Below are 14992 nucleotides of genomic sequence, written 5' to 3' on the forward strand. Positions count from 1 at the left end.
GTACACAGCGCTGTCTGGACACCGAGCACCGTCAGTAGGCATTAGCCATCATTCATGTCTTCTCTGAGTCAGAACTAGCCTTACTCCATCCCTCCATCCTTAATCTTCTTAGAAGCTCTAACACTACCCTTAAAACCAAAGTTGGTAAGTCTCTTTCCTCTTTTACACAGGGGATAAAAAAGAAATATAATTTCTGTAAAACTGATTTGCATTACAGTACATTTATCGTCCTCGGTGGGTTTTGGTGACTAGGTAATCAGCAGAGGAGCTAATTCATTATTTTAGCAATTTAAACAGGACCTCAGAAGAAAGGCACCCCGTGGTCACAAAGCACCGGGACTAAACTAATGAGAAGATTAAAAGAAAGCTCGACTCACACAGTGCCCGATAATCACAAATGTACCCAAGGATTATTAACAACCACAATTACCTGGAACTATATTATCTTCCTGGTTGGTTATTCTAAAGTCAACTCGTATTGAATACATGAGCTTAGAGGAGTTAATAAGTTATTTTGAAGTGGCTGGTAGGGCCCCTTGCTAATAAATATGTGGAAAAATATGAGGGTAAGCCTGAGGCTCTGTCGTACCCTTCTCACCCAGACATGAAAGGAAGCTCTGAGCTCTCCTTGGAGGAATAGCCTATCCACCAAGCCCCAGTCATCAGTCCTCACAGGTCCTCTGTGTTGGGGCTAATTGCCCACCATGGGGCTTGGAAACGTGCATTCTAGGTAAGCCTTTTGGGAAATCAAAATGTCCTTCTGCAGAAGCGGTGTCCATTTTCAGGAATCCATCCCTCTTGGGGGCAAAGCTCTGGGCTTCTGTGACCCTGGTAGCTACTGTCCCTTCCCAACCTCCCTGTGGAAAATGTTAACTGCCTATCCTTTAGCTTTGTAGGATTGTGCCCAGCCATGGTGCTCCGCACAGCTCTCAGGGGTCATCTGGTTCCTCGGTTTCTCTTGCAGATTCCCACAACTCTACGCTGTGCGCTGCAGGCTAGTCTTGACCCCAGAGCTCTGGCTGAGAGGATGGGGGTGGACGGGGAAACGGTGGTCCTGAAGAACATGCTCATTGGTGTCAACCTGATCCTTCTGGGCTCCCTGCTCAAGCCCTCTGAGTGTCAGCTGGAGGTCACCACAGAAAGAGTCCAGAGACAGGCGGTGGAGGAGCAAGGAGGGGTGGCCAAATACAACGCATCGGGCAAAGAGCAGCCGATGGTCTTCAACCACGTGTACAACATTAACGTGCCCCTGGATAGCCTCTGCTCCTCGGGGCTGGAGGCTTCTGCCGAGCAGGAGGTGAGTGCCGAAGACGAGGCGCTGGCAGAGTACACGGGCCAGACCGCAGACCACGAGAGCCAGGTCACCTTCACGCACAGGATCAACCTCCCCAAAAAGGTCTGCCCGTGTGCCGGCTCGGCCCGGGTGCTGCAGGAGCTGCTGAGCCGGATCGAGATGCTGGAGAGGGAGGTGTCGCTGCTCCGGGACCAGTGCACCAGCAACTGCTGCCCAGAAAGTGCAGCCACAGGTAGGGGCTGGGAGCTCTCGGTCCCCGCAAGGGCAGCCGAGGCACGGGGGGGAAGGCGGGGGGACAGTGCGCTGGGGGGCAGCCCCTCCCGCGAAATCCTGCACCTCCTCCTCGCATGGAGGGAAAAGTGCGCTCCTCTGAGCGCTCGTCGCTCGTCTGCTCGTCTGCAGGTCTCCGCTACTACATCTCAGATCTAAATGCGGTCCTTCCCGGGGGAATAGGGGCAGGGATTCTCTACACTGCTCAGCCAGTTTGAAATACATTAACCTGATTTGGGGGGCATCAGTCAGGTAATGGTACATCGGTTCAGCGCAGCAACTTCTGTGGCGAGCAGGGAATTTGGTGTCTGTCTTCATTCATCTTTGGTTTTCACAGGCTGTTGAATTGATACCTCTCCATGTTAACCTCAGGGACTAGAGAACGCAGGCGCTCTGTTCGCTCAGCCACAGCCTCTCTCCCATCTGAGTAAATGATAGTCATTAAGGTCTCAGAGGACCTGTCCCCATCGTCTCCCGCAAGATGGAGGTTTCAGCTCCCTCCACAGACACACGCGTGGGTGTGCATGCACACACACGCACCTGCTCACACGCACGCTCGCCTGGACTCACACACACTTGCAGAACTGATTCCATGCCCCCAAAGGCTGAGGGTCCAGGAGATTTACCTCTCGCCTCACCCACCCCCTGACTAGAAACACTTAGGGATTACTATTTTGACCTCTCTGGGAGAAGTCATTACATCTTCAGAGCCAGACTCCCTGAGTTCAAATCCTGGCTGTGCTACTTACTAGCTGGTACTTAAGCAAGCTACATAACCCATGACTTCCTTCCCTCCTAAAGATGCTGATAGACTACAATGATAGGGATTATTACATATAAAATTTGGGCTATTCAGATAAAAGGTTGACTTCTGGTAAGCACCATGTATTCAACAGCTATCAGCTGACCCTTAATAAATAGAAATTGTGTTAGTCCCCTTTTGTGCTCAGTCCTCTCACCCAGAAGATACCTTAGACCCATGCCATTCATTCTTTAATGAGAAAAGGGATTCGTCTTACTACCTTGGGTTCCAGTTTTCACCTCTGTAGGGTCTGGTGTCTCAAGGCTTTCACAGGGCAGAGGCGGGAGGTGGCAGGGATGACATGTAACAGGGCATGGATGACCTGCATGTCCAGAGGGGTATCAGACATGTTCATCCTGAGACACACCAAAATTAGGGGCAGTTTCTGCATGGTGAAATGTTTCACAAGTTTTCTCACCTCTTTCTCATCCTCATAACCAAAACTATAAATACACAATGTGAAGAAGAGAAAGCCCAGTCGTTCCGTCTCCCATTCTTCTAGTTCTTCCCATTCTTCAGTGAGAACTTTCAGGCCAGTTTGCCTTTTCAGCAGAGCTGAGGAATACAGGGATGTTATTGGTGTCTGTGCACATGAACTCTTCGCTGCCCAGGAAGCTGGGTAGCTTCTGAGTGGGCTTTCTTCCAGCCTCCCATCAGGCTCCCTGGCAGATATGGAAACATCCACGAGCAAGAACTATGTTAAAGCAATGTCAGCCTGGTGTCCTTTCAGACCACGGGGCCAGGTAAAGTGGCAGAATTAAAAAAGGATATAACTTGCTTGACTTCATCTCCTCAGAGCCAAGTGCAGAGAAGGATGCCAAGCAGGTACTGGGCTCATGTTTGCTTTATTAGTGTATTTGACTCATGCTAGACAGATAAATTAACCCCTGTAGTTAAGGTATGGTAAGGGCTAGGACAGAGATATGCCTAGAATCCAAAAAGGTTATAGCAAAGAGTAACTAAATGAGGCTGAAGTTCTGGGAAGCCTTAGAAGTGACCCTGGTGCTGAGTTATGATAAATGAGCCAAGTTAGCTAGATGGCAGGAAGGAGAGGGAGCAAGATGGGTCTGTAGCACATATGATCTTGCCCTGCATAGCAGACTCAGCACTCAGTCTACATCCCCTTGGGTCTCCATCAGTCCCCACAGCCAGCTCCTGCCCAGGTCCCTTTGTCAGGGACCATCCTTGAGCTGAGGGAACCTCCTTGGCCTGCCCGAGGAGACAAGGGCAGAGCTGGAACATTTATACCACCCCAGGATTGCCCTTAAGCCATGGGTAGGTGTGACCTGCACTGTGGCCAGAGCATCCTGCAGGATTAAACCTGGTTTATCCTCCCTGGGACCTCGCCTGTTAACGCACCCTGGCTTGGGCTCCTCCCTCCCCAATCTCCCCCTCTCCCTGACCAGTTTCTCCTGGGAGCACTTTCTAGTAAGTCCCCTTGACCTGAGTTCTCATCCAAGGTCTACTTCTAGGGAACCCAAGCTAAGACACACTGAAGGTGAGCTCCTGGAGGACAAGGGGCCAGATCTCATTCATCCTTGCCCCCAGCACTGTGCTAGACACAGGCAACCCAGATTAGGTGAAAATAGTTACAAAATTGGATATGTACCAAACTAGGTTGAGCTTGACTGTCAGCCACACAAATCTGACCAGAGAGCGAGGAGAGGTCTCTGTCCACCCCTCCCCGTGTGCCACTTACAGGAGGTGCCACTGCTGCCCTTTGACCTCCTCCTTGACCGTTCCAGGACAACTGGACTACATCCCTCACTGCAGCGGCCACGGCAACTTCAGCCTCCAGTCCTGCGGCTGCATCTGCAATGAAGGCTGGTTTGGCCAGAACTGCTCGGAGCCCTACTGTCCGCTGGGCTGCTCCAGCCGGGGCGTGTGTGTGGATGGCCAGTGCGTCTGTGACAGCGAGTACAGCGGGGGTGACTGCTCCGAGCTGCGGTGCCCGACAGACTGCAGCTCCCGGGGGCTCTGCGTGGATGGAGAGTGTGTCTGTGAAGAGCCCTACACAGGCGAGGACTGCAGCGAGCTGAGGTGCCCCGGGGACTGTTCGGGGAAGGGGCGATGCGCCAATGGTACCTGCTTCTGCCAGGAGGGCTACGTGGGGGACGACTGCAGTCAGCGGCGGTGTCTGAATGCCTGCAGCGGGCGAGGACACTGCCAGGAGGGGCTCTGCTTCTGTGAAGACGGCTACCAGGGCCCTGACTGCTCAGCAGGTAGGAAAGGGGGGCTGCGTAGGGTGTTTGGCAAACTAACCAGAGGTGGAAAGAGAGATGGGAGGGAAGGTGTACTTCGTGCAAACGAATTCCTAAATGGGTTGTGCTCATTTGCTTTCCAAGAGAGCCGATTTCTTGAGTCGGTCCCAATTGATGAGGCGGACTTAAGGAGGAAAGGACAGACACCATAAAAGGTCAAATTTAGGCTGAAAGCTGGATCTTACTCCTGAGACTGAGCAGGGCCAGTGCTAGTAACAGTGACAGCACTCCACTGTCCTTGCGGTGGAGGAAAGCAGAGAGTCACGCCATGGTACTACCTTAGGCAAGGTCACTCTCTAGCTCAGGGGGCTTCTGAGAGCTCCACCTGCCCCCAGGTATCCCCCTTGCCTGTTGCCGTACTCCAGGGACATGACCTTTTCCAATGCTACTGCACAAGAGGTGCTTGGTCTGTGATAAACAGACTAGCTAGGCACTCTGGTTATTTCATAACTTACATATTGCAAGGGCTTACTGATTGATGAAACGATCTAGTGTCCACACGGAAAAGAAAAAGCATTTATAGGCAAGGAATTAAATGCAAACAGTAATAAAGTCCTAAAGTCATCAAGCAGCAACTCACATTCTAACAATTAGTACGGAATATTAAAAGGCTGTGACTCATTTTGCTCCAGATGACATTGAGCAAATTGGAACCCACCCCATACGTAGTCTAACGCTGTGGAAACGGATACAAAGGTGATATACTGAAACGAAGATCTAAATCCAGCAGAGTGGAAAATATTAATATCTCACTGGAGTTGGTTTTTTTTTACCTAAAATTAGATGATTTTCATCATTTCACTGTTATTGTTCATCTTTTTCTGACTGAAGCAGTGACTCTTGCTTATAAGTTTTGTTTGTGTATCAGGTTATGTGATTGATCTTGATCCTTTCCGTTTATGATTGAATCTGTAACAGTGGGTTCAGAGTGCCCACTGGGAGGATTTAAAATAAAAAACTACAACAATCAAATATCTTTAGACCTTCTGATGGGTTGTCTCCTGGGAAGTCAGCTTCATTAGCTTTCTGTTCTTTAGCATCGCCAGCGATCCCCCCCTAGATAAGCAGACCAATCCGACAAGGTCCCTGCACCCGTGACTTCAACTTAAATTCTTTTAAAAGATCAATGGCAATAATGAAAAAAAAAAAAAAAAAAACCAGTAACGCACTGCTTAGGGAAAAAAATCTTTTCACGTTCCTTCATTTTTTTCCATATTGTTATTTCATTTAGCATCCCAATTTTGTTTACTGAACTGAAATGTCTTTCTAAAAACACATATAGTTGTTATACCAATTGTTCCAAAGGAAAATTCAAGCAGAAGTTAAGCCTCGTCACTACATGAAGACTTGTTTGAATCCAAAGTCACAAGGGAGTTGCTGGTAAGGGGAGGTTGAGGCATGGCCCTGGGTTCCAGGCACAGGACGAGGCTTCGTGAGGGGCAGAGGATGCTAAGGGTCAGCTTGAGCCATTGTTCTGGATGGCTATTCTGTAGTCTACCTGCTTCTTAATAGAATAGAGACCTTTGCTTGTATATATAAACCTGCCATATTCCTGCCATATTCCTGACCCTGCTTTTCTACAAGAATGGGTCCATTTGCAAGCAAAATCTTAATCTGATTCTGGATCCAGACTGAACTGGAGATAAATCCACCTGGTCGCTCAGGGAAGACTCAGCCGCTGCTGGCATAACCACAACTGGGTGGAGTCCAAACTGTGAACCCATGTTACCTCCAACACGTTACCTCTGTGCTGTTTGAAGAAGATTTCGGGAGGCCCAGATGAATTACTCTACAGGTTCCAGAAGCATGTGAGGAAGGACAGTTGCATAACCTCCACCTGTTTCTATAGCAACCCCAGAGCCACCACTCATTGCAGGAGGTGCTGCTCTCAATGCCTGCCTTTTAAACCGAACACCACAGGTCTCTTCCAGAGAAGTATCTAGGTCATTATCTAAAGTGCTACTTTGCTTGCTCTTTGAGAGAAGGCTGTGGGAGAGGGGACTATTTACCCACTGTTTGACATTTCTGGCCAGATGCACACACCACGGCGTCACTGCTTCCCTTGTCAGCAGGAGTGAGGACAGGAGAGAGAAGAATAAGGAAGGTGAAATCATGGAGAACCACAAAATATACCTCTGCACGAGTCCTTCTTTTCTCCTCGGCAAGGCCACGGCATATAGCTGCCCATCGTGAGGGCTTCATTCTGAGCCTCCGAGACCACCAGAGCTTGGATACAACCGAATAGCATCGACAGGGCCACTGTATTTGACTCCAAGCCTTGATCTTTGCTCATAGTGTGCCACGGGACAAAATCTCAACCTTCCTGCCTCTGTTCTCTGGCCATGTAAAGATAATAGAACAAAAAAGTCATGAATATGAACACTCAAAACAGGCCGTAGAAAGAAGCTACACTGAGCTTCTCATTTTACACATTTAAAAAGCAGCAGTCCAGAGAGACAGAAAGATTTTTCCAGAGCCAGACTGCTAATTAATGGTGGAGCAAGAATGAGAACTTTGGTCTCCTACCAACTTCTAGCACTCTTTAATCCTCTCTGGGATGCTAAGTAGAGCAGAATTGAAAAATAAAAATTGTAAAAGCCACATACACAAAGAAATAGTCTTTTGATAGGAAAGCCGAGCCCTGTCAAATGATTTTTTTTAAAGGCATTAGAGGTGGAGGAGAGAACCACGTCAAACTATTTGTCCACATCTGTCCCCAGTGAAGGAGGTTAGCACAGGATCTGTCCATTGAACTGGCCAAAACTCCCTATGAGTCAGCAGGATTAAAGAACCACCAGAGCAGGACTTGAAACAATCCAGATTGCTGTTCCCTGGACTTCAGTCAGACCTGTGGAGATCCATCAACGTCAGCCTCTGCCTCTGCCCACACTGCAGCCAGCCCAACCTTTGGCACCTGAAATTACTCGCTCCTTGGAGCAAGACACTTTGTGGAACTGGTTCCAACTGCTCTCAGCACATATGTGCACAACTGAGGCAGGATCTAAAAAGTAAACAGCATGGAATCTTCGCAGATAAAGCAACTTTAATCTTTCAAGTCACATTGTATTCCTTTTTAACTGCTTGCTCTTCCCCAAAGTTCAAAGTTGGAACCCCAAAGAAAGTAAGACTATGAATACTTTGCTTCCATCCTCAGTTCATTGAATCAAGGCATATGGCTCTTCTACAGTCTCTTTTAATAGTTCAGTATCATTTCATCTTATGAGAATTACTGACACCCAATGTACACAGCTGCTATTATAGGGCAAGTGCCGGTGGTCGTGGCTTCTTCCGTTGAGCCATGGCCCCCAAGAGTACTCCCTCCACAAACAACACCATTGCTGCTTTATCATCACAAGTGAAGGCGGTGTTTACCACCAGGCTCAGGTCTCAAGATAAAAAATTTGCCAAGTTAAGCTGTCAAGATAAAAAATCCTTCTACACTCCCTTCTTACTTTAAAATCCCAAAGTTCTCTGCTTGGATTTTTATTAGCTTTATTTTCTGGAAGAAGGAACCAAAAAGAAATACACTGACTTGTCCCAAGTGCCGTAGGAGTTGTTGATGACTTGAAATTTGGAATGGCCATTTCTTTGACTATGACAGGAGAAGACCCACTTAGGAAACTTGGAATCATTTTGGTTGAATCACAAGAGGCAGGCAGTAGAGAATCCTTTTTAAAATAAGTTTCTTACCTCTAGGATAAGCACCAGTCTGGAATTCATATCTTAAAGAATGGTCTGAACTCTCCTTCACTGTAGTTTACTTTAGATGGCTGTGTATAAATGAAAAAAGGCATCGGGCACAATTCATAACCTGTCCTACAAATTGTAGGGGAAAGAACACTAAGTGTAGAAGATCTGGGTTTGAGAACCAATTCTAACCCAACTCCCTGACTTTTAGCAAGTCCCTTAACCTGGCTCTCAGTTTCTCCATTTGTAAAGTTGGGATATTTATATCTACCCCAATCTACCTCATAGGGCGGCCATTAAAGGACTTTATACATTTCATTTAGATGGTGTGTCTGAACATGTTTTATAGACTGTGAAATGCTGTGCAAATGTGAAGTGGTATTGTTCACTGGCTTAGAGGTTCTAGAGCCATCCTGCCTGGTTGAAATCCTTGCTTCTGTGTTTGCTGACTATGTGAGCCAGTTTCCTCATCTATAAAATAGGGGTAATAATAATACCTATCTCATAGTATTGGTGAGAGGACAAAACGAGACAGTCCACATAAGAGTGGTTGGCATTGTGCCTGGTGTACAGTAAATGCTCAATAGAATCATGCAAAGTACTGACAGATTCTATATATAAACTCACCTTCCCTTGGTCCAGGGGCCAGGCTATCCCAAAGATCTTAGTGCAGTTCAGAGTTTTAATAATGTCAGAATTAGAAATGATATATGCTTATAAATGATAGTTTGAAGTTTAATTATTTAAATCTCATTTACATATATTTAGTTTTATAAATTAAAAATTTTTTAAAAAATAAATGTTTAATTTTTGTTTGTTTCAGTCAGCATTTGCCATCTCCAATCACAGCGAGCTCTCCTTTCTAGACTGTTTTATACAATGAATGGTTTGGGGCAAAAGCAGTCAAAGCAAATGACCAGCACTGCAAATATATGGTCCTAATTTCCATCCCATGAGTCTGAGTTAGAGGGCTTGTCATTTCTGACTCTGCTGAGGATTTGAAGGCACAAGTGTGAGCAGAACAGAGAGGACAGGCGCTCTCCACTCACACAGTCTGTGAACAGCAGCTGGCTCAGTGCTATGCTCTTGTGAAGGTGAAAGAGTGAGGACATTCAGAGGAGACATTCAAAGCCAGTGATGACTCTTAAACTAACATCTTCACCACACGTAAATTTATAAGTTAGTTACGACTATTTCAATATTGTCCCAATTTTTGATTTAATCTCTGGGCAGGTGCAATGACAAGCACACTGGAGTTAGCCTCCCAATGGGTCTTAAAGTTTCAATTATTTAATACCCACACTCCTGGTGAATCTTCACTTCCTAAGGGAACCATACATGAAAGGCTACTTCACTGAGGCTTATTCATGGGTGATACTTTGAGTAACATTTGAGACGTGGAACAAGAGAGAAAAATAAGCCCTCAAGAATGCTTCTTTGTCATCATCCCCAAGATCAAGGCTAATAAAAACTAGTCTAACACAAGTTACATTTCTTTCAAAACCTAAACAGTCTCTTTTTAAGAGGAGAATAATACAATAAAGGGTTATTGAATATCTTCATCGGGCCATGGCATCCAGGACTTACTGTTTTGGCTTCTCATATTTTGCAAGATAACCAGGAATAAGCTTTTATTCCCACTTGCCAAATCAAATATGGGTTCCTAAGGTAATCTGATGACATAGGCTTATTTAACTACCAAAAATGTTGGCCACTGGTGAGCTATTAAATATGTAACAACTAGCTCTCTGAGGGAAAAAATTAAAAACCTTACTTTACAGCATTTGCCAGTTTCCATGGTGGAACTACTCCTTCCATGGCCAATTTCAGACTACTCAACAGGGGTCTGGAAGAGCTGTGCAGTAGAATCCAGTTCTATAGTATTTCCACCAGAGAGGTTCGACACACGTGAATTACCTCAAGGGCATGGATAATGGTAAAATGTCGTGAAATAATTTGAAAGCGATGAGTTTTGAGTATTTATTCCCTTTGTTTTTAATACAATTTACTTAACTGTACGTTATACAATTTAATCTTTAATGATGGCTGTATTTAACAACAGTCTTGAAAAATTCCTGAAAATTTGACATTCAACTTTCACAAGCTAGCAAGAGCTGGTCCGGCACACCATTAGCTCATGGCCCTATGGAGAGAGAAGTACTAAGCACAGAAAAGACAAGAACCTGTCCACAGAAGGAGTTACAGATCACTCTAAGCCAGTGAGCGGAGCAGGACATACGGACAGGGTGTGTGGGGTGAGATGTGAGGAAGAAAGTTGAGTCCAGGATGGGGAAGGCAGTCCTCTGAGCTCATGCTATCTGTGTATTGCCTCCCGGTAGTTGCCCCTCCAGAGGACTTGCGAGTGGCTGGTATCAGCGACAGGTCCATTGAGCTGGAATGGGACGGGCCGATGGCAGTGACGGAATATGTGATCTCTTACCAGCCGACGGCCCTGGGGGGCCTCCAGCTCCAGCAGCGGGTACCTGGAGATTGGAGTGGTGTCACCATCACGGAGCTGGAGCCAGGTCTCACCTACAACATCAGCGTCTACGCTGTCATTAGCAACATCCTCAGCCTTCCCATCACTGCCAAGGTGGCCACCCGTACGTAACATTTCCCCATCCTACTTCATTTTTCTTTTTTCCTACATGAGATCATGGGCATTCATGATAGTAGTGCCTTTTCTTAATTCTTCAGGGATGCCTGCAATAATCACCGCTCTTGAGGGGAAGGGTTTCCGACGTGACCCGATTTACCCAAAAGGGTAAATCATTAAAAAGGCACTTCTGATTAAGAGAATTTCCAAATCCAGGCAGCTCCCATCAATTATAGAACCAAAAGGACAAAAAAGCAATTATTGAGTTCTGACTTGTTATAAGCTCGAGTCTGATTAGAAGTCAAAGAAAGTATGAGACTTATACAGACTTTGAATCTAGTTAGGGATTCAAAACCAGAAGATATGAAATAGGACGTATAATAAGCAAGTGCTAAATGGTATGTTACAGATGGTAAGTGTATAGCAGAGTGGGAAAAAAAATCTTATTTAAAACCACACTGACGACACCCACTTCTCTTCATAGAGAGGTGGCATAATTTCTTCATGGTCTTTTGTTTAGCAAAATATAGCCTATTTTGATTATAAAAGTTGAGGCTCTAGAGGATAGTTTTGAAAGATTCAGTGAGAGAGCTTAAGACAGAGACAGAGGCCAGCTAAACTGCTCTCCATAAGAAATAGTTTTTCTTTTTTATTTAGAACAGGGGAAAATTCCTATAGGTGCCTATCTGTATTTTACATGTATTCTATTTAAGCATAGAAAAATTTTAAAAGATTGCATACCAAGTATTAACATTGGCTACATCGAGGAGTAGAATAAGAAGCAGATAGAAAGGCACTTATTTTTTTTTCTTTATACACCTCTGGTTTCTTAAATTGTCCTTTCCAATACTGCTCCTCTACCTCTCAGATGCTGGGAAGGCAACTTACAATTCAACTCTAATACTATCTACCTGAAGTGAGTGTCCAGTCCCACAGCTTAGGGCCTGAGTCTCACAGGACTGTCCCCACCTCGGGCGCCAGTCACAGGTCCAAAACTGTCACGGGTACATCTGACTGACCAGCTGTAAATTCAAAGGGTTCCCACAACCCTTCCTTAGGTTTGATAATTCCTTAGAACAATTCACAGAACTCAGGAAAGTGCTTTACTTACTAGTACTGTCTTATTTCCAAGGATACAACTTGGGAACAGCCAAATGGAAGAGATGCTTATGGCAAGAGATGGAGGGACGGGGTGTGGAGCTTCCATGTCCTCTCCGGATACATCACACCTCCCAGCACCTCTCTTCACCAACCTGGAAACTCTCCAAACCCTGTTGCTTGGAGAATTTTATGGAGGCTTCACTATGTAGGCACGATTGAATAGGTTACTGGCTGTTGGTAAATAACTCAGTCTCCAGCCCGTCTCCCCTCCCTGGAAGTTAGAAGATGGGGCTGAAAGTTCTGATCTTTCAAATCATGCTGTGGTTTTTCTGGAAACAGGCTATCTAGTTATCTCACAATCATACAATAGATATTCGTATCACTCCGGAGATTCCAAAAGTTTTAGGAGTTGTGTGCCAGGAACCCAGGTACAAAAACCAAATACTTTTTTATTATATCACACACAGATTTTAGCAGTAGCAGGAAACTGGATCAAGAAATAACCGTGAAACAGAAGCCCCTGGGTCAGGAAATGGGACTTCTCACCAAATAAGGGATAAGAGATTTCAGTCCATTTTATGTAGGTCTCAAGGGACAAGATAGTATTTGGATAACACATGCCATGAAAGTTCAGAGAAGGGAGAGGTCACAGTAAGAAGAGCTGGCCTTGAAGGCTTCTTGGACTCAATTGCACTCGGAAGGATAGGGACCGGCAGAAAGGAAAGGATTTAAGAAATCATCCCGTCCCCTTGCTTTCCAGGTGACAGAGCTCCTGTTATAATACTGGATTCCCCCAATGAATGCTGACTTTGTAAATATGCCTATAATTATCTCTGTTTATATTTGACCTTTTTTTTCTAAATTCCTCTGGTGCCTGAGAACCAGTTTTAAATATCTTCGATGATTGTGCAGAGAGGCAGGTCACCATCTGCCTCTTTTCCCACCTTGCTCCGGGATGAGTCACCACAGCAAGTGCCTGGCCCGACTCCCAGGCGTGTCCTCTCTCGTGCACGTGCATGAGCAGTTATGAAGTTTCCATCCCCCCGTGGCATGTATTATGCCAATTCAGGGCATCCCCTTAGGCAAGCTCCCAGGTGACAAGGACGAAATCATGTAAACTCACCTGACATGCCTTCAAGTGGTTTCAGAATCAGACCTGCCTTTCAACCAAGAAGCATGAAGAAGCTTCCAAACAGGAAGGATGAGAATCTGTCAGTTTTCCAATGGAATATCCCACAAGAGGCAAAGCTAAAATGGGAGCGGGCTCCCTGGAGAACTGAGAAAAGTCATGCTGTCGTATCTCAGGGCTGGTAATTGGAACTCCATTAGGACAAGCATACCTCCACCTCACTGAACCTGTGCATGCCTCCGTCTGTGTGCCTGTGTGTGTGTTTGCGTGTGGGGGGTGGATGGGGTTAGAAAAGGGGGAGATTAAGAAAGGAATGAGAAACAAGATAAGTGAGGCAAAGGTAAGTGAGGGAGAGAAGAGACAAATAACGAAGAACTGGAGGAAAGAGGGAGACAGTAGAGTGAGAGCAAACATCCCAGGATCTGCCATTGTCCTTTGTGTGTGTCTTTGGTTGCCTTGTGTACACGAAATGGAAATCTTAGACCATCCTAGACATGGTGATTTGAGCTGAACTAAATACTCTGACTGCACATCAGATGATCAAGAAAGGCATTCTAGTCTTTATTCTGAAATTGGCTTGTGTCCTTAGCCAACTCTCTCTGTGCCTCCCTCTTCCTGGGTGTGAAATGGGAATGTTTTATTGCCTTTCAGGAATCCTTAGAGCCTCCAAAGATAGTGTTCAATTCTCTGAGAAAGGCATCATATTAAATACCAAGATTTGCCACATTAGTAAGGAAAGGAAAGGTCGTTTCTTTTTTTTTTTTTAATATTAACCTATGGTGGAATAGAAAGCATTAAAAAAGTTATATATTAGATTATGTTTGTTAAGTTCACTTGGGTATCACCAACATGGAGCAGCATCAGGGCCACGACAGAATGGGCCAATCCTTCACCTGGGTTCCTCATGTTTGCAATAAGATTGGGATTGCCCACCACACCCAAGCTGTGGAGGGATGGCACCCAGGCAAAGCTCCAGGTGATGCTCTCTGTCCCTGCCAGGGATAGCCATGACATGGTCACCCACATTGCTGTGTTCCAGATCTCTCCACTCCTCAAGGGCTACACTTCAAGACCATCACAGAGACCACCGTGGAAGTGCAGTGGGAGCCCTTCTCATTCTCCTTCGATGGGTGGGAGATCAGCTTCATTCCAAAGGTAATGTCCACCTGTGACACTGCCAAACAGCCTCATTTGGAGTATTTATACCCTCAACTTGGAATAAGGGGCTGCAAGGATGGTGCTACCCAAAGTCTCTCTCCATGCGGCTAAGGATGCAAAGGGATCTTTGGTGGTGTCTGGGCTATAGAACATCTCTTCCACAAAGGCATGTTGGACTGACTAGCAAGAGTGGCCCTGAGCCTCACACCCTGGCTTTGGAAGACAGGATGTGGGAAGCAGCCACCAGGCCCAGCTCTCTGCTCAGAAAGCTCTAGGGTTTGGCAAGCTATGATTTTAGCAAGTCTAAAAACCAAATCTTCAAAATGTTGGGGCTTTTCTTTAGGACATAAAGAAAGCCAGACTGAATCAGTCACATGGCTTCATTCTGTGCAGAAGATACCAAAAGTCAGCTTGCATGGCCAGGTTCTAAAGGTCTGAGGCATAACACAAAAATACCTTTTGTAACCTATTAATTGAGAAAATTTGTCCTTAAACAAATTATGTTATTAGTTTTTGAGTTAAAAAGTATCCCAATTCCTTTCTATTCTTTAAAGTAGCATTTTATTGTGTTAATCTAGAACTAATTTTTCCAAGTCACCAGAGGCGCCTGCCTAGTTCTGCTTTTCCAGAATTTGTTGGCCCTACTGATATTCTCCCTAACTCTACCACTCATGGGAGTGTAATGTTTAATCAT

At 45.7% G+C, this 14992-nt stretch overlaps 1 protein-coding gene across 2 annotated transcripts in view; it reads left to right on the forward strand.

The window, feature by feature from the left end:
- The first annotated feature begins 1027 nt into the window (after positions 1-1027).
- Positions 1028-14992, forward strand: part of TNR (tenascin R) — an 80139-nt gene continuing 66174 nt past the window's right edge. Inside the window, exons 1-4 of one of the 2 annotated variants that reach the window (XM_021682610.1) lie at positions 1028-1526; positions 4112-4588; positions 10654-10917; positions 14180-14295. In XM_021682610.1, coding sequence (XP_021538285.1) covers positions 1028-1526; positions 4112-4588; positions 10654-10917; positions 14180-14295 — 1356 coding nt within the window. Of the gene's footprint in view, positions 1527-4111; positions 4589-10653; positions 10918-14179; positions 14296-14992 lie in introns of those variants that run through there. The other variant, XM_021682611.1, reaches the window with a different exon arrangement.

The sequence above is a fragment of the Neomonachus schauinslandi genome, chromosome 6 (genome assembly GCF_002201575.2).
Source record: "Neomonachus schauinslandi chromosome 6, ASM220157v2, whole genome shotgun sequence".
Classification (NCBI taxonomy): Eukaryota; Metazoa; Chordata; class Mammalia; order Carnivora; family Phocidae; genus Neomonachus; species Neomonachus schauinslandi.